At 47.2% G+C, this 19,695-nt stretch overlaps 1 protein-coding gene across 2 annotated transcripts in view; it reads left to right on the top strand.

The window, feature by feature from the left end:
• Positions 1-19,695, top strand: part of Kremen1 (kringle containing transmembrane protein 1) — a 69,087-nt gene that overhangs the window by 15,824 nt on the left and 33,568 nt on the right. For both annotated transcript variants that reach the window (XM_060365607.1, XM_021632663.2), the window contains exons 2-3: positions 4,986-5,148; positions 9,897-9,988. In XM_060365607.1, the coding sequence (XP_060221590.1) occupies positions 4,986-5,148; positions 9,897-9,988 (255 nt within the window). The remainder of the gene's footprint in view (positions 1-4,985; positions 5,149-9,896; positions 9,989-19,695) is intronic.

Below are 19,695 nucleotides of genomic sequence, written 5' to 3'. Positions count from 1 at the left end.
AATTTACCCTGTAATTGAGGAGGAACTTGAACTGAGCACTCTGCCTCCACCTTCTAAGCCCTGGGTTGGCTTCTGTGACAGAGGGTCTCGCCATGCTGTCTGGACCCGCCTGGAAGCCCCAGTGCTTCTCCTGCCTCAGCGCCCTAAGTGCTGAGGTCATAGGCATGGGCCTCCACATCCATCTTATAAGCAGTTTCCTTTTACTCCAGCAAATGTCTGAGCTCACCAACCAAAAGGCCAGGCTTATTTGGGGTCACATTTGAAGGCTCTAGTTTGAGGTCTGTTGGCCTTGTTGCTTTGGCCCGTGGGGCAAAGCAATAGTACAGGGAAGAGGGGAAGTCCTCAGATACCAGGCCTTAGTGACCAGTGCTTCCTTCCCCACCATGAATGCCACTGTGGATTCTAGTTTGCCATGGCAGCATTTGCAGGCGTTTCTTCTCTAAGTAGCACCCATTCCCTTGATGCACGCAGTGTGGCCTCAGGAATACCCTGTGACTTCTAGAAGGCCCAGAGAGCATGCGGGCCACTCTCCTTTCTCTTGTGATTGTTCTGGTGGGTTAACTGCTTTGGGATAGTTTGGGGTACATGTTTTGTGTGTGTGTGTGTGTTCTGTGGCTTTATGAGATACTCTTTGTCTACACACCTGGCCCAAAGCTTGTTAGCTTTTGTAGTTTTACACAGGATTGTTTCTGTTTTGTTTTGTTTTGTTTGAGACAGGATTTCTCTGTATCCCTGGCAGTCTTGGAACTTACTCTATAGATGAGGCTGGCCTCTGCCACTGCCTCCTGAGTGCTGGGATTAAAGTTGTATGCCATCACACTTGGCTTACACCTGAAATTTGAAATGCAGCACATGTGTTTTTGTGTTTTCTTCGTAAGTGTGACTCTTGAATCATGTAGTTTAAGTGGGATATACAAATGAAGGTATGTTTTAGCACACTGACAGCTGGATTTTGATCAGAGAACAATTTGCTCCATTTCTTTCTTTCCTCACTTTTTCTTTTTCCCTTGCTTTGTGTGTGCACTCAAGTGTGGACCTATGTTGTGTAACCCTCAAGACCCTGCCTGTCCTGGCCTTGCTGGCCCTTCCCACACTCACCCGCCTGTCAGGGAGGAGCTGCAGCTTTCTGGGCACTGTGCTGCTGGCCAGGGTTTGTCCTCCTCATGCCCTGCCCACAGTGATCTCCCTACTCTTCTCCAGTGAGTTCCCTCACACCTCTGCTCAGATAGCCACTTCTGTCCAGGCCCAGCCTGACCCGTCTGTTTCATACCACTGACCACTGTCTGATATTGACATGGGTTTATGAACCTGTGTTCCCTGGTCATATGGAAACAATGAGAATCCACTGTCCATTCCCTGTAGGTCTGGGAAACGGTAAGGACTGAATAAATGTTGAATTAATTTGTGAATGGTGGTGAAGACTTGTAAGGTATTGGCTTTCTTGCCTTTACTCATTCTCTTTTACTGAAAATGTGAATATGCAAGGTACTAAGTGATTTTCATTGCTTTTGAGCCTCTCTTTGCCTATCTAGACAAAGCTTATGTTAATTTCATAGCAGTAGGGAAGTGTCCTCATTACCTCGTCCACACCCTGATGACATCAAGATGCACAGATAACTTTCAGTCCAGAGCGCTGCTTGTTTTTCTTGTCTTTCTCTCACCATTGGCATGCACTAGGCAAATCTGGTTTTTAAAAAAAGTAATTAAAAAAAATTAAAAAAAAAAAAGTCATTAAAAATCTAGTAGGCTCATTTAGAGTGGATCAGAGAACCTCCTGAGTGGGCTCCCACTCCTGTGATCTTAATGCTTGAGAGGTAGGGGCAGGAGCCCAAGGTCATTCTCAGCTGTATAGTTAGTTCTAGTCCAGCCTGAGCTACCAGAGATCCTGTCTCAAAAAAAAAAAAAAAAAAAAAACTGAACCAGAAAAGACTTCACTGCCGCATTCCTGCTGTTAAATGACGTCTCAACCCCATTCATGGTACATTCTTTTGTGTTACAAATAAAATCATCTGAACCCTTGGGAACAGGACCCACGGCTGAGGCCATTGGTTGTTACCGCCTGTTTTGATGGCTTGTGAGTCACTGGCCTTTTTGTTTGCTTGCTTGCTTGTTTGAGACAGGGTTTCTTACAGCCCAGGCCAGACTTTAACTGACTTTGTAGCCAAGGATGACCTAGGCCTCCTTCCCCTCCTGCCTGTCTCCCAAGTGTTGGTGAATGCTACGATGCTGTGCTTTCTTGACACTTGCTTTTTGTTGCTTTCATTTTTTGGTGTTTTAGATTTGGTTTTCTTTTTATTTGTGTGTATGTGTTTGTGCGTGGGTATATGCCATGTGTGTGCTGGCGCCTGCAAAGGCTGGAAAGGACATTGGACTCTGTGGATCTGGAATTGCAGGCAGTTGTGAGCTGCCCCATCTGGGTGCTGGAGGCCACCTCAGGTCTATATTTAATGTAGGCAACATAACGTATGTTATGGAATGCTATGGTTAATAGCTTCAAGCTCTCAGACACCCACCTGCCTCTGCCTTGGGAATACTGGGAGCAAAGGTGTCTAGCAGCACACCCAGCCCTGCACCATAATGTTTTTGATGTCTAAAAGATTAGATAGGGCAAAAAGATTTTAACACAGCCATTAAAATTATAGCCACTGACAGAGGTTGGTGTGATATTCATAGAATCATGTAGTCTTGTGACTTCAAAACTGATTAGACAACAGACTTCCCTAGGTCAGAATGGGCTCTGGTGTGGAGCACCCCCTGCACATGTCCCCTCCTCCCACCCCTTCGAATATAGTTGTCCCTTGGTACCTGTGCGGTATTTGTTCTGGGCCTCTGAGGGCACCACAATGCATGTACTTGTCACCTACACGCCCTTCACACGCTCTAAGTCATCACTAGATATTTAGAATACCCAAACTGTTAAAATGCTGTGTGAGTAGCTGTCAGATCTTAGTGCTCAGGGAGTGACCACCAGGAGGATGTCAGTGTGGGGGCTTGTTGAGTCAGTGAGCTTGCAACCTGGATTTAGGGCCAAATGTATTTATAGCCCTTGTGATAGTAAATGTTGTGGACAAAGGAAGGAGGCAGAGACCGGCAGAGATGGGAAGGGGCTTCTGAGGAGGCAGTGTTGATCCTGCAACTGAAAATATTAGAGGCAGAACAGTTGGGCAGGAAATGGAGGAGTGTGTTCCCAGGATTAAAAGTAGACCAGTGTGGCTTGACCACACTGAGTGACTAAGAGAAGAGCTGGGCTTACAGCAGAGAGGCCTCGCAAACACCCCAAGACAAACCTTCCTTCTCCTGACCTTTGAGTTCTGTGTGGAGAGTGGGTCCTGGAACCGAAGGGGAAACGGTGAGAACTAACTGCTCCCTCCTGATCAATGGAACCAAGACGGAGGTGCTAAGCTGAGGAGGGAAAGGAAGTCATGAAGTCACGTGGAAGTGGGGTGAAGAAGACAGGAGAGAAAGGAGGCCTGGGGGATGTGGTCCAGTGCCCTGGCTGCCTCCTGTGTAGAGGGGTGTGCTAAAGCAGCTTGCTGCACACTTAAACACTGTTCAAGACTAGAGCTGATGAGAATGGCGGGATTCACCCACTGTCACAGCCGGTCCGCAACCCAAGATGGGGAGGCAAAGCCAAGCCCTTGGTCTGGGTCTGTGAGTCTACACTGAGTCGCCATCGCCTATCACCCTTGAGCTTTTTGTTAATGCAGACCCCTGGGAGAAAGCCCTCGTGGTACTTGGGGACTTACGCTTAAAAAGTGAATGTTGCACCAGGCATGTTAAGTTGCTATGGTTTCCCGTGCCTCCCAGAACTCCAGGTTACGTGAGCTATCCATAAGTGGTGCCGTTGCAGACAAAACACGGAGCCTAGACGGTGTGCCTGGAAGAAAGCTGCTCTGTGGACGGATGCTAAGTAGTCCAAGAAATGTCTTCCGGAAGAGAGCTGTGCTCCTGCTCTCCACATGCCTGTTAGTCTAGAGCAGGCGCGTGCACTTTCCAGTGGGAGGCGGCATCCCATCCTCTTTCCCGGAAGTTACAGGTCGCTGTGTGCCAGGAGAAAGAAAGCAGGAAAGCGCAGGATGTTGGTGTCACTCCCCTAGACTGTCAGGGTTCTAGTGATACATCTTAGAGAAGTGTTTGAAGTGCTTCTATCTGTCAGTTTCAACTAAGCTAATTTTTAAAAATTGCTCTTTGTACTCTGCCTTTCTCATGAACCTCTGTGGGTTTAATGCATACAAGATGTGGGAGGAAGCCTGGCAGGGCTCAGTCCCATCCCCCAGAGTCTGAGAACAGATTTTAGAAGAGCATGATTGCACCTGCAAGATTTGTCATTTCATACAGGGGGACCTGAGACCATTTTCTCCATGTTTTCTAGGAGAGCATTTCAGGGTGAGGTGAGAGAAAGTGCCACCACTTCCCTCCATCTCCCTCTGTTCTGCTGCACCTCAGACAAGGCAGGGAGGACTGTTCCTCATTACCAGGGAATGTGAGTCATTCCCAGATTTGTGTGATTGGGATTCCAAAGCATTGCTGTATCCGATGGCCTTATTAAATCCAAGTGTCAGTTCAGCTTTTCAGACTGTAGGGGAGCGCTCAGTTACAGCTGGTGACCTGGTTCTAGTTAACACAGAGACGCGCGCAGGCGAGAGCAGTGGCCCCCTCCGAGTGCCCAGAATTCCCTGTGCATGGCTGTGAGCAACTGTTCTAGACTTAGGGTGCTCTGGCTCCCTTCATGGACACCACTCCACTGCAGCTCTGTGTGTCCATCCTCACTGGGACCTGTAGACTAAAGTGCCCCACAAGCTGGTGCCGACAGTCAGGGTTGCAGGGCGCCTCTCTGCGGATCCGCTCGGCCCAGGGGGCCGCCGAGGATCCAGCAAAACACCGTCCACTTCTAGCTTGGTCCAAACAAAACAAATAAAACTCACCAGAGAGGGGGGAGACGAGAAATGTTGCCAGAAAATTAGGATGCTGTTTTTTCCTCCTAGAATGTTTCACAGCCAACGGTGCAGATTATAGGGGAACACAGAGCTGGACGGCGCTGCAAGGCGGGAAGCCATGCCTGTTCTGGAATGAGACTTTCCAGCATCCGTACAACACACTGAAATATCCCAATGGGGAAGGAGGTCTGGGTGAGCATAACTATTGCAGGTAAGATGGGACCATAGTGCTCCGAATTATCTCCGGTCTCTTCTTCCAGCTCCTTCTGGCCTGTCTCATGACTGGAATGCTTACTTGTCTCCTGTTGGCCAACTCAGAGAACCATAGCACTGTTTGTTTGTTTGTTTGTTTGTTTGTTTTTAATGAACTAATTGGAGCTGGAGAGATGGCTCAACAGTTAAGAGCACTTGCCACTCTTCCAGAGGACCCAGGTTCAATTCCTAGCACCCACATTGGAGCTCAGAATAGTGTGTAACTCCAATTCTAGGGGATCTGACACTTTCTTCTGGCCTCTGCAGGCACTGTACATGGTGCACAGACAAACATACAGTGAACACACACATACAAGAAATGCAAATAAATAAAGATGAATCAGTCTCTTCCTCTGTCTGTCTTTCTGTCTTTCTCTGTCTCTTTTTTTCTCCAACTTAGTTTGCTTTTGTACTGGTTTTCAGAGCCGTGTCCTATCTGGTCACTCTCTTGTCTCTTTGGAAGGATTTTCTCCGGTAACCCTCCCACCAGTGGGCATTTCATGGGCTTCAAAGCTGCTGCTGATGTTCAGACCATCTGGGACCCAACCCTCCCTCTACCATGTTACTTAGACTGTACTATTTTTTTAAGATTTATTTATTTATTATTTGTACATTATTCTGTCTACATGTGAGCCTGCAGGCCAGAAGAGGGCACCAGATCTCATTACAGATGGTTATGAGCCACCATGTGGTTGCTGGGAATTGAACTCAGGACCTTTGGAAGAACAGCCAGTGCTCTTAACCTCTGAGCCATCTTTCCAGCCCCCTTTAGACTGTACTTGAATTCTTGGATTCAAGTAACTCCACTCTTTAGTATATCCAAAGCAGCTGGGCTCCAGGCATGCACCACTGTTCAGGCCCCAGCAGGGATCTCTAACCTTACTCCATGGTCTTCAGATGTGTTTATGGTTTTCTGTAGGAGGTAAGCCACAGCTTTGATCCAGTTCTCTGGAGGCCAGGGAGCTAGCTGGCCCAGGGGTTTAGAGAACCTAAGTAAATGCTGGGCTGTCATGAAAGTCCACCTGTCATGCTAGTGCTCAGAAGGCAAGAGATGCAATTCCTTGGAGCATGCTGGCACCTAGACTAGCCATATTAGCTAACTTGAGTTTAGTGAGAGGCACTGTCTCAAAAATAATGAGACAGTGAAGATAATAATGAAATCGATGAAGAAAGCCTCCCAAGTCAAACTCACACCACCACATATATAAACACACACATTTGAACACACAAACATATATGTACACACACACACAAGCAGGCAGAAAGATAAAAATGGAATTACAAGTATGTAGAAACCAGATCAAAAATTCCAAGCACCTTTGTTTATACCTTTCAGCTACTTACACCCAAGATCATGATGACATGACTCAGGGTTCAGCAATGTGGTGAATTTAATCATTCTCGGGACAGGTGTGCAGGCTGCTTCCAAGACGAGGAAGACTGGTTTCAGAGCCCTGCTCTGAGTTCCACACTGTTCCTCTGCTCTCAGCCACGGGGCTCTGTGGGCCCAGCTGGGCCAACACATTCATTTCTGTGTTGTGTGGGTCACTCTGTTTGCCTTCTATCCTCCACGTGCCCATGCTAACACTCTAGGCCTTCATGGCTGTCTCCACATTACCAGACTTATAGTCCGTGTTTTTCTTTTGTTTTTGTTTTGTCCTTCCCTTCAGCTCTTCACATCCCCACTACCCTAACTTGCATCAACTGACTGACTGTCCTCCGTGCTTGCTGCTGCTCTTCACTCATCATTGTAAAAGTTAGTTTCCATCCAGCCATGGTTGAGTGTGTTCTTAATCTCAGCACTTGAGAGGTTGTAGCAAGAAGATCGAGGAGAGTCCAAGGTCATCCTTGGCAACATAGTGAGTTTGAGGCACACTGGGCTACATAAGATTCTGCCTCAAAACAAAGGAGAAGCTTTACGTAGTGTTTGGATAGCCCTTTTGTTGCTCTTTTCTCCCTGAACCCTACCAGGCAGAGCTTTGGAGTATTATGTGTGCCATCTTTCCACTTTGCTGTCATTTGTATTTTTAAAGACCTATTTTATTATTTTAAATTATGTGGGGGCGGGGAGGGCATCTGTACGTAGGTACAGGTGTCACAGAGGCCGGAGATGGCAGAGCCCTGTGGTTGGAGTCAGCCAAGGCAGATGCCGGGAACTGGACTCCAGGTCCACCTAAAGAGCAGGCCATGCCCTCAGCCACTGAGCCATCTCTTTCACCCCTTTTCAAAGTTTCACACTTTAATATTTTGTATCTTAATAACGTAGAGACTGCTGAGGTGGTTTAGTGGGGAAAGGTGCTTGCTGCCAAGCCTGATGACCTAAGTTCAATACTCTGAACCCAGATGGCAGAAAGAGAGGGCCAACTCTCACAAGCTCTGTATGTGTGCCTCAGCACAAGTGTGCCTACAGATGAGTAAATGAAGATTAAATAAAAAGTAAGGAGACAGCGCGGGAGAGCGCTTGCCCAAAGATCTGTCTTTGATTCCCAGATCCCACATTTTAAAAAAGCTCTTCATGGTTGTGCTCTTTCAATCCCAACACAGGGAAGCAGAGACAGGCAGCTCCCTGGGGCTTCTGGGAGCTTAGGCAGAGAGACGAGTAAGGGTTTTATTACTGTCTGCTGTTTTTGTCTTTGTTTTCTTCTGTGGCCACTTGTTGTCTTCTAAGGTGTTTTTGTTTTGTTTTGCTTTGCTTTGCTGAGAAAATGTTCTGCCACTGTGCTGTTCCTCAGGTGTCTCTCAGTGGGTTTACTCTGTCAGTTTCTAAATAAATGTCCTCAAATATCAGAAGAGCTATTTTTAAGTTTGACTTTAAGGTAAATTTTAACTTTCCAATGAGAGCAAAAAAAAAAAAAAATTTCCTATTAGATGAGTGCCCACGTCTGCTTGCAGGGAGTGTACCCATAAGCACACGGGAGGGCTCCACCTGAGGGCTGGGAGCACCTCCCCCCTAGCAGTTTGGGCTACAGCAATCTGATTTGATGGAGTGTACTAGACCTGAATTTCCAGTTTACACTTCAGAAGAGAAGGAGGTTGAACTGATGGTATCACGTCAGGCCAACCCTCCTTCCCTAGTGCTGCGGAGAAGCAAGGATGGCCTTGCCTGCTCTTCATTAAGCTATTCGGATGCTTTTCAGAATGGCTTTGACACTGACAATAAACACTCGTTGTCCAGGGGTTTTATCCAATACTACATCAAAGCTGAACTTGGAGCACAGGAGGAAGATGACGATGACATTCTGTTTAAAGAAGGGCTTTGTATGAGCTTGGCCACTTTGATTTCTCAGCTGACACCTGACACCATGTTTGCCTTGTGTGACTTTTCAGATCCATCACATCTGAGATGTCTACACGCTATCGAGTGATGGACTGCCTTCTCCTGGCTTGGTCTGAAGTATCTGGATTAGACAGGGAGGCAGAGCCAGGGAAGCGCAGCGATGTCCCTCACACCTGCCTTCGGGCACAAAAAAGAAAGGAATCCTTTGTGCCTGGGAAGCTTATCTTTCAGGCCACACAAAGGGCTTGTCCACTCAGGCCCTTAAGCTTGCTATAAAGCCGGGAGGGGGAGGATGGGGGTGTCCTCATGCCCATTTCCTGCCTAACTGAAGTGTCAGGTTTCCAGTATTCTGCTCTAAATAAAGGGGGCTTGGGAAGGGGTAAAGAGAGGAGGGCTTTGCTCTCTGTAGCAGCCCTGCCATTTGTGGAACTGCTTCACCAGTGTCACCCTTTGTGTGTCCTGATGTCTCTGCACCAAAATGACCTTGAAGATCATTTACTCCAAGATGTTCTCACTTGGGAATGTGGAAATACAGCTTTAGAAAACATGATTGTGGGAGCTAGAAGTTCGTGTCCTGGCGGAGAAGCCTCTGCGGGGTCTGTGTGGTGGTGGAGGAGTACACAGCCCTCTGTCGTGCCTGAGTTAGTCATTCTAGGCTGAGCAGGCTTACCAGCTGAATTTGTGTTGTGTGAATTTATTTGGCTGTTTGGAAGCTACACACTTGGGATATTCGTTATTGAAGAAGGTAGAAAATAATACCAGAAAAGAAAAAAGAAAAACCCTAAAATTGTCAATAGTTTTATCACCTAGAAATAAACATTCTTAAGATTTGAAATTAAGCAAGAACTGGTGGTACACACCTTTTATCCCAATGGCAGAGTGTATCTGTAGGACAGCCAGGGCTGTACAGAAAAAAACCCTGTTTCCAAAAATAAAAACAAGCCAGGTGTGGTGGTGCACACATGTAATCCCAGCACTTAAGGAGGCAGAGGTGGGCAGATCTCTGTGAGTTAGAAGCCAGCCTGGTCTACAAAGTGAGTCCAGGACAGCCAAGGCTACACAGAGAAACCCTGTCTAAAAAAAGCAAAGCAAAACAAAAATTGAGATTAAATCTTTTCTTACATGTACCTTTTCCAAGCTCAGGAGGATTGTGTTATCTGTGGTTTTATTGTTTGCTTGCTTGAGACGGGGTCTTGCTGCGTGGCCCAGGCTGGCCTGGAACCTGTAGTAATCCTCCTGCCTCAGCTTCTTGGGTGCTGGGGTTACAGGTCTGAGCCACTGTGGCCAGCTCATGTTTTCATTCCCAATGAGAGAGGACAGTGAGATGCACAGCAGTTCCTAGAAGTGACGGGGCCTCAGCACTGGAAACCTAAGCAGGCCAGGTGACGTGAAATACAAGCAGCATCTTCAGGTGTTCTTGCTCCCAACAGAAATCCAGACGGAGACGTGAGCCCATGGTGCTATGTGGCGGAGCACGAGGATGGCGTCTACTGGAAGTACTGCGATATCCCTGCCTGCCAGAGTAAGGCTGAAGGGCTTGGGGGGGGGGCTGAGCACTAAGCTCCTGGGCTGTGGGCTTCCACTCTCTTTGTTGGGGTTCTTAAGAACTAGGAATGTTCAGGTCCGTGGCTCGCATTTCCTGGTGCTTCCCAGGTGGGTGAGCTCAACGAAAATTTCCATATTTAGTTGGTTGGTGGTGGCACACACCTTTGATCCCAGCACTCGGGAGACAGAGGCAGGGGGATCTCTGATTTGTAGGCCAGTCTGGTCTACAGTTCCAGGGAAGCCAAAGCTACACACAGAAACCCTGTCTTGAACACCAACCCCCACCAAAAAATGAACGCGCCAACAGGCACATACACACATAACTTAAAAATAAAGTAAACCTTGGAGGGGCTGTGTTTTGTTTTGTTTTGTTTTGTTTTGTTTTGTTTTGTGAAACAGGATTTCACATTGTAGTCATGGCTATCCTAGAACTCTCTGTGCAGACCAGGCTGGCTTCAAAGTCACAGAGATCCACCTGCCTCTGCCCAGCCTCTAGCTGAGTTTTCCCCTTCTTTATTATAAGCCTGCTACTTGCCCTGTGTCCTTGTCGTCCTCAGGTCAGGAAGCTTGCGTATGTGCTGTGATGTGGAGGTCTTTCTGGGACCTGGGATCTTTCTCCCACTGGCCTAGAATGGTCTGTACTGAGGGCTCCAGGGAAGGAGGAGGCAGAGCCTGGCCTGTGGGCTCACTGCTCCTGCTGTCGCCACTCTTCCAACCTCAGTGTGCTTTATTGCAGGTCTCAAGTTGAGAAAACTGTGAAACTAGAAGAAAGGGCTCTTTGCTCAGTCTGTTAGCCAGATTTTTAAAATGATAAAACATGTCATTTGGCGGTGGCTGTGTAAAGAAGGGCAGAGAGGAAAGCGGATTTCCCTCGGTCCATTTGTTCTGTACAAAGATGGCCTTTTCCTCGCGGTATGTGCCATTCTCTCAGGAAGGACGACAGGATATTTCAGTCTGGGCACTTTTATTTGGAAAGATAATGCTCAGTCCACATTTATAAAGTATAATTCGAGTCAGTAGGAGCTGATTCATGTAGTCATTGAAACTAGATTCAAGAAAAGAAAATTGTGGCAAAATAATATACGAGCTAGTACATCTCTAACATCCCCAGAGGTCTAAAAATGGAAAAGTAAAAACCATTTCCATCCTTCTAGTCCTCTGATAGCCTTCTCAAATGGTCAGGGTAAGGAGGCTTGCAAATGGTAGGAAGGAGGAGTCAGCGGTCCTGAGGTGGGAGGTTGGAGGGTGGGCGGTACCCGGTTTTGGTTTTTTGGGAAATCCTCCAGTTCACTCTGTTGTATGAAACTTCTTTGTCAAGCCAAAGCCCAGACCTCAGGTCACTAATGTGCTTGATCAACACGCCGAGGAAGAGACCATGTGCTGCTGTAGCAGGAGACCTGGGGAGCAGCCTGTGGATTTAATAAAGATACAACTTGCCTCTTTTAGGCCACACTTGCCCTTTTTCTGGATGTGGAGTCACTATTTTTATGAATAATACCAGCCTCTATAAAAGTCACTTATTCACGACTACCACTGGACTTGTCGTTCAGAAAAAGACTTGTAACATGATCAAGTCCCTGAAAAGTTCGTCTCTGAATCTAACAGGCCCCACAGTCAGGGACGGAGCTGCGAAGTCTCTGACACGGCTCTCCATTTACTCTATTTTACCTGGAGATTTTTATCTTCTTTAAGATAGCCTCTCACTGTGCAGCCTAGGCTAGACTAGAGCTCAGAACTCCCATGCCTCACAGCCTGCTGGATTCTGAGATTACAGGCACATGCCACACTCCAAACTTAAGATTCTGAAAGTAAATGATGTAATTCTTGAGTGGGTAAATGGTCTGAAAGTGACTTCAAAGGCAGCTGCAGGGTCTAGGAGATGCTCAGCGGGTGAAGACACCGTGTGCCTGGTGACGTGTGAGTCCTGAGGAGAGACCCGACTCCACACTGTTGTCCTCTCATCTCCCACATGTGCCCCTCCCCCCGAAATAAAAAAGATGGCACTAGACGAGCTTTCAGAGATTCTGTTTTGGCTGTCTGTGTGAGAGTATGTGCGCATGTGTGCAGGTGCCCGTGAAGATGAGAGGCACCAGATCCCTCTGAACTGGAGTTAGGATGTGGCTCCCAGGGACTGAGCTCAGCTCCTCTGCAAGCCCAGTACGTGCCCCTAACTACTGGGCCATCTCCAACCCTTTAAAAACATTTAAAAAGTTAAAGTTTTTTGCATACATCTGATTTGGGTGTGAGGCCCCAGGCATGAAATTTTTACTTTTTTATTTCTGAGAGCTTTTTTTTTTTAATCTACCAAAAAAAATGTTCACCTAGAAATCTAGCTATAAAAATTCATCTTTGATTTAGAAAAACTTAAGGGATGATTCTGATGATACTAATAAATTTCTATTAACTTTAGTAACTAAACAGTGGGGTCAGGTTATCTATGCAGCCTCCGGCTGACAGGACCAAACTCCAGCCAGCACTGAAACAGCCCTTGAAAGCATTTTTTTTTTTTTCCCAAAGACAAGTTCTTGTGTCCTTCTGTCAGGCCTAGAGCCCCCTATATAGATCAAGCATGCTCTCATGCATAGCTACATTCATTTTTTTAAAGTAAGGTTTCACACCTTGTAAGATCTTGAGTATTTAGGGGACATAAATAGAACATTCAGAACATGTGGACTGAATGCTCAGCATGAGCTCAGCAAGGCTCATGTTGGCCGGCGGCCCCACCACCAAGCAGCGGCCCTAACCCTGTAGCTCCTTATGCCAGCTTGTCTGTGCCTGAATTTGTTGTTAAAGTTGGTTATTAAGGCTTTAATTAAGCTTATTACACCTCTTAATTATTACTTAAAGTTGTGAAAACTATTCATTATTGAAGTAGTTATTAAAATTAATTATTAAAGTTTAAAATCATAAGGACCTTAGGAGCCATCAAGATGACTCCATGTATAAGGATACACGCAGCAAAGCCTGCTGACCTGACCTTAGCATTCACATAGTTGAGGACAGAACCAGCTCCTGCCACCTCTCCTCTGGCCTCCACGCCTGCTGTGGCATGCCGGCCCACATGCATGCACGCACACATAGGTAAATAAATGTAATAAATTATAAGAACTTTAAGAGCCGTTAGCTGTGACAATGGTATTTATTTCTTCCCTTTCTATGTGTGTGGTGCTGGAGAGCCTTGGCACATGCTAGCAGAGTGCTCTACAGCTGAGCTTCTCTCCCAGCCCAATGTCTCAGGCTCTGACTATACACAGACCCCTACCCAGGTGTGGTCTGCAGTCTGGACGCCTATAGGTCAAGGTAGAAGACTGGTACACGAACAATGAGCATGTACACCAGACCTGATAGTAGAAGCGAGGCTGACAAAAGTCACAGACACGAGAGGGTAGTGCAGGTGTGGGAGGAGGTTGGGTCGCTGGTTGTCAGCAGGACTTTGAGTAGTAAGGCTCTAGATCAGCAGTTTTCAACCTGTGAGGTCACAACCCCTCGAGGTTAGAATGACTCTTCCACAGGGGTCACTGAGACCATCGAAAAACACAGATAATTATCCTCCAATTCAGAACTGTAGCAAAAATGACAGTTATGGAGTAGCAATGAGATAGTTTATGGTTGAGGTCACTGCAGGGTGAGGGACTGTGTTACAGGGTCTCAGCATTTGTGAGTAAGCACCACTGCTCTAGACGTTCAAGTGGGGAGACGGCCCAGTGGTTAAGAGCACTGGCTACTCTTACAGAGGACCCAGATTTGATTCCCAGCACCCACATGGTGGTTCACAACCACCTGTAACTCTAATCCCAAGAGATGTGACACCCTCTCTGGGCTCCACAGACACGCACATGGTACACGGACAGCATTGCAGACCAAACGCCCGTATGTATTAAATAAACAGATAAAAATCGAGCTGAGTGAGAGGCTGGCCCCAAAACCGTAACACTGAACTGTAAGAACAATGAAATGGCGGCACACACCATTGATCCCAGCTCTTGGGGGTCAGAGGCAGGTGGATCTCTGTGAGGTCAAAGCCAGCCTGATCGACATACCAGCAAGGGCATTTCTGCCACATGGATCTCAGGTCTGTCTCAGCCAGTAACCTCACCAGCTGTGTTAGGGCTCTCTAAGGAACAGAATACACACACACACACACACACACACACACACACACGTATATTAAGGGTGGCATACACACACATATATATTAAGGGTGGCATACAGGTCATGGTCTGAGTAGTCCAACAGAGGCTACTCCCAGCAGAAAGACTGAAGGCCTGGAAGTTGTTCAATCTACAAGACTGGATGTCTCAGCATTCGAAGTCAGGTGCTGGAGTCTTAGGAACGTCCTAGAGAGCTGCCAGTTTTCAGTCGATGCTGGAATTCCAGAGAAGTAGGTCCTAAGAGAGTGAAGGGGGTCGTAGGAACAGGGCTGGTGAAGTTGCCAGTGAGAGTGAGGAGAAGCAGGCAAACAACCAAGAGCTCCCTTCCTCCGCGGCCTTTTCTGTGGTGTGCCACCAGAAGTTAGACTGGGTTTTCCAATCAAGAGCAATCCCTCACAGGTGTGCCCAGCTGCTTGGGCTTTAGTTAATTCTGGGTGTTAGGACTGACAACAAAGATTAGCCATCACACCAGCTCAAGCTCCTTTTAACTGAGTGGCACTTTGGTTAGTGAACAGCCCCTGGCTGTTGTTCATTTTGGCCTAAAACAGAATTTGTCAGTTGTGATCTCTTGCAAGAGTCTGGAAAGCTGCAGACGGCACTATGGCAGTGGTGGTCAAGGCAGGCTCCGCTGTAGGGCATGTGTAGTGCCGGCACTTCTGTGCCATTGATGTCAGCACTGATTCCCATGTTGTTCAGCTATCGCTGAAGGCCAGCTGGCATCACACGCTGCGTCCGTGTTCTCCTGCTGACTTTAGTAACAGCTACAGAGAGTGTGTCTGCACCCCTCCCCGAATTCTTCAATAAGAAAATTGAGGCTAGTTGGTTCTGCCACATTCTGGGTCAAACAGGATTTGAATACAGGACTTCAAGGCAGGACTAGTCCCTTTTCCTTCTGGTCTGTGTAAGCAGCCTTGTTTCCTTGAAAACTGGGGACCCAGGATGGATCTGTGCTACTGTTGAGGTCATTGTTGAGGTTGGGGTGTGCATGTCTGGGAGGGGGTGTTCTTGGGGAATTAAGTGGTATAGAGAAGTATTAAGTTTCCCTTCTTGACATCATGGAAATGAAAGGATTGGCTCAGTGATGACAGGACCAGGTATGCAGCTCATGCTGCTAGCTCTGCCTTGTTATCTTCCCTCTGGGTTTGGGAACTCCCAAGCCCTGGGAGCAAGGCAGGCTGCCATGATATCCAGGAAACCTGCTGCACAGCACAGCTGCACTGAGGCTGCCTGGCACTGTGGGAGTTCTCTGCGCAGCTGTTTCCATCTGGGAACTGGCTCTGGGGCTTGGACCCTCTGCACAGAATGCTCTGCCAGCCTTGCCTAGGCCTTGGGGTCTTTCCCAGCTTCCAGCTTCCCTGCTGTGTGTTAACGGCCATCTCCTAAAACAATGCTCATTGCATCATTTACATTTTACAGCCAAAAAGAAACCTGCTTTCCTCAGTAGCCAAAGCAGTGGCAGAGGCAACACAAATACTATAGGTCTGAAGCACCTCCCTGTCTTGCCGGCATGGCTGCTTAGCGGTTTCACTCATGTGCACCCATTTAGACTACCCATATCAGCCTTGTCAGAATCCCATTGTAATATCATTTGTTGTTCTCCAGCAAGATGAAACTGCTTGATGACGGGCTGGGATGGCTCTGGAATTCCAGGGCAGTGCAAAGCAAAAGTTAGAGCAGGGTCCCGAGGATTTCACAGGAAGCTGTGGTCACCCTCCAGGGGAACCTGTGTGTCTGTGCAAGGGCACTGGCGGAAGTTAGGGAGATTGCCAAAGGAAGAGAGTGCTTCAAGTCTCCCACCTAGTGCAGGGGGTAGAACTAGTACCAAGCACTCTTCCTCCTCCCCATGAGGTTACGTCTCTTCGTGTGTGACACAGCCCAAGTGAGTGGAAAGCATTCGGGCCTTAGCACCATTGGCAGAGGCATACACACACTCCTTCAATGGCTTTAGGCTGAGCAGGTCTTCTCTGAGCCTTCTCCAATCATCATTCCTTCTCAGGCTCTCTTGAAAAAGATTAAAATGCACACAGCCTCAGGTTTAGGACCTCACTAACAGCAGGCATGGAAGTGTCACAGCTGTTGTGTTGGTGTGCCCTCCCCGGGAATGGGCCACCCCGCCCCATGCTCCTGCTGTCTGGTTTCTTGAATGTTTACCCTTGACCTGCTTTTTGTTTCTGTCCACCCTTATCCAGCTACCCATGGGGATTGGCATGGTGCCTTTGCTGCAATCAGCCGTTCAGTAGGTGTGGCACCAGACTCCAGGGTCACAAAAGGACCCCATTGTGGGCTCTGGGTTTTGTTTGTCTTTGTTTTGTTTTGAGACAGGGTCTCATTATAGTCTGGCTGGTCTATCTAGAACTTATTATGCTCACCAGGCTAGCCTTGAAGAGGTCCACCTGCTTCTGTCCCCAGAGTACTGGGATTAAAGGTGTGTGTCACCTTCATGTTTGTTCTTTTTTGTTTTGTTTTGTTTTTTCCGAGACAGGGTTTCTTTGTGTACACCTTGGCTGTCCTGGACTCACTGGACCAGACTGGCCTCAAACTCACAGTAATCTACCTGCCTCTGCCTCCCGAGTGCTGGGATTAAAGGCGTATGCCACAACGTCCGGCCATCATGTTTGTTCCTATAGTGGAGTTTTATGGTTTCAGGTCTGGTATGGATTCAGGTTTTGGTTTTTGTAGCTGATGTTATTTAATTTCCCATGGGGAAAAAAATCCAACTTTAAGGGTTATATCTGTAGTAAAGTGGCATGCTACAGCATTTCCCTAGAATTCCTGAGGCCCCAGGTTTAATTCCTGATACAGTTAAAAGAATAAAATAAAAGAAGTGGAAGGAAAAACAGCTGGAGACTCTGTGAACCAAACGGACATTTTCTTCAGAGGCACAGATGGTGTCCTAAGCACAGCTGTGCAACGCGTAATGGTAATGTAAGGGGAAACTGTCTGGGCAAGATGGCTTGGTGGGTGAAGGCATTCTGCAACCTGAGTCCACTCTCGAGGAGCACCCAGGGTGGAAGGAGGGAACCCACATGCCCTACACACACTGGTGCACTTATACCTCCACAAAGAGGCAAAATAAGTAAATAAGTAGGCAATTCATAACTTAAATTGTGTGCGATTCTCGGTAGCATAATTGTCTTAATAAGGGTTTTATTGCTGTGAAGAGACATCATGACCGAGGCAATTCTTATAAAAGAAAACATTTAATTGGGGCTGGCTTATTCAGAGATTTGGTCCATTATCACTATGGCATGGATCATGGTGGCAAGCAGGCAGACATGGTGCTGGAGAAGGTTCTACATCCTGATCCACAGGTAGGAGAAGGAAACTGTACTTCACTGGGCATAGCTTGAGCATAGAAGACCTCAAAGCCCACCCCCACAGTGACACACTTCCTCCAAAAATGCCACTCCCTATGAGCCAAGCATTCAAACACATGAGTCTCTGGAGGCCAAATCTGTTCAAACCATCATAATGATGAAATCTAGTTCTCCCTACTTCCTGTCCAGCCTTCTGTGCTGTCTTTATTGCTTACCATTAGTCCCAACATAGGTGGTACCCCTTCTGCTGAAGTGATATTTATTTATTCATTAATTCATACTGAGGAGAAGCACTAAAGTACTTTCTTTAATGGAATAGGGGGAAATTTCCTAATCAAAGTCTTTAGGGCAAAAGCCTGGGCTCCAGCTGCTAGGCCTAGCCACCCATCCTCAGTACACCAAGGCTCGGCCACCGTGACACAAGCTTCAGGCCTAAAGAGTCTCAGTTCTGCAAAGTGGTCCAAAGAAGTCCTTGTCTCTTGAGAGGACAAAATGGTTCTAGTGACCACTTCTCCAACCCATCCCTCTGTGGATAATTCCCTAGCTTGGGAGTGATGGAATGTGACTGCGGATTTGAGGCAATGGTTCACCTCTGTCTGCCTCCAGCCCAGGTAAAACAGACGATGACACAAAATGAAGGCAGAGATGCCCTGCGTCGCCTCTTCCTGGCTGCCTTGAAGCTCCAAGTGAGGAATCGATGTTTTTGAGCAAAAGTAGCTGCTGAGCGCTTACCTGACTCTGTAGAAAGCACAGCTCTCACTGCAAAGGGAATAAGAGGTGGTACCTTCAAGCATGAGTGATCATAGCCTGGGACGCAGGTTGCCTCACACACCATGCTCCAATGTAGTAAGTTTCGTGAAGTGTTTATAGTGACAGAACAAGGAAAATCATAAATCAGTGTAATTTTCAAGTATATTGGTAGAACTATCAGGTGGGTCACAGCCAAGCCAGAAAATCTGCATTCTAGGTTTCATCTGATAACATTTTTAATCTTTGGGTTCATGGAAGCTGGAGATCCGTTAAGTCAATACATCCCAAAGGGTTTTTCACGAATGTTAGGTCAGACCCAGCAGTGGACGATGTGTGGGTCTCAAGGGAGCTGAAGGTATACCAGGATAATTTTATGTAGGTAAGTGCTCTATCTGCATGTGTGCCTGCGCACCAGAAGGTGGCATCAGACCCCAGTATAGATGGTTGTGAGCCACCATGTGGTTGCTGGGAATTGAACTCAGGACCTCTGGAAGAGCCATCTCTGCAACCCAATAACTGAATTCTTGATCTGACACATTCTATCTCTCCACAGTCACAAAGTTCTAATCAATCAATCAGCCTTGCAGAATCATGGATGTGGCTGTTTTCTTGGAACTTGAGTTCACAATCTTAAGCTTAATAAAGAAAGAAAAGATGTATGCTGAGGTTTCTAAACATCTGTGTTAAGAATAAATCTTCTTTCTGTGAACAATTGTGAGGAAGAGAATGTCAGTGCTAGTCTGTGGTCACACCTCAGACTGCACAGCTTTGAGCTGTGGTGTGTAATAAGGGCTCAGTGTGAATGAGGAAGGCCCTGAATCTGAGCGCTCCTCTAGGAAAGAAAACGAGCCTGTGTGTGGCTGGGTACTGTTCGTGGCTTCTGGCATCCAGTGGAGGACTTTGGAATGTATCCCTTGCAGATAAGGGAGGGAGACTACTGTACTTGTCATGTGTTTCAAAGCCTCAACTGTGATAAACAAGGATTCCGTTTATATATTACATTTTTTTAGAAGTGATGAAACCTCCTGGTAAGAGGAAAAATGTATGACCAAGCCACAGGACTTCCAAGTGGCCCTGAAAGTAAAGGAACTTGAGAACAAGTATCCCTTTTCAATGAACTTTCCCTCCCTGCTTCTGGGAAGACCGAAGGGTGGGCCACAGTCTGGAAATCCTGCATGACGTGTCTTCTCTGCTAAGCTTGGAGCCACATTTTCCAGTTAGGAGCCGTGGCACCCCCACAGGCAGATGCTGCCCCAGAAGCTTCCTGTGGGTGCATGGAACCCTAGGGGACCGAAGTCTTTGATTATTCAGTCTTGAAAGGGCGTGGTGGAACATGCCTGTAATCATTACATCAGGAAACTAAGGCAGGAGGAACACGAGTTAGAGACCAGCCTGGGCTACATAGCAAGGCCCTGTCAAACAAGAAAAGAAAAAAATGAAAGTATTCCATCTTGGGCTGGGGTACA

This window comes from Meriones unguiculatus, chromosome 12 (assembly GCF_030254825.1).
Source record: "Meriones unguiculatus strain TT.TT164.6M chromosome 12, Bangor_MerUng_6.1, whole genome shotgun sequence".
NCBI lineage: Eukaryota > Metazoa > Chordata > Mammalia > Rodentia > Muridae > Meriones > Meriones unguiculatus.
The sequence above is the reverse complement of the archived record's forward strand: the minus strand, read 5'-3'. Positions and strand labels throughout refer to the sequence as shown.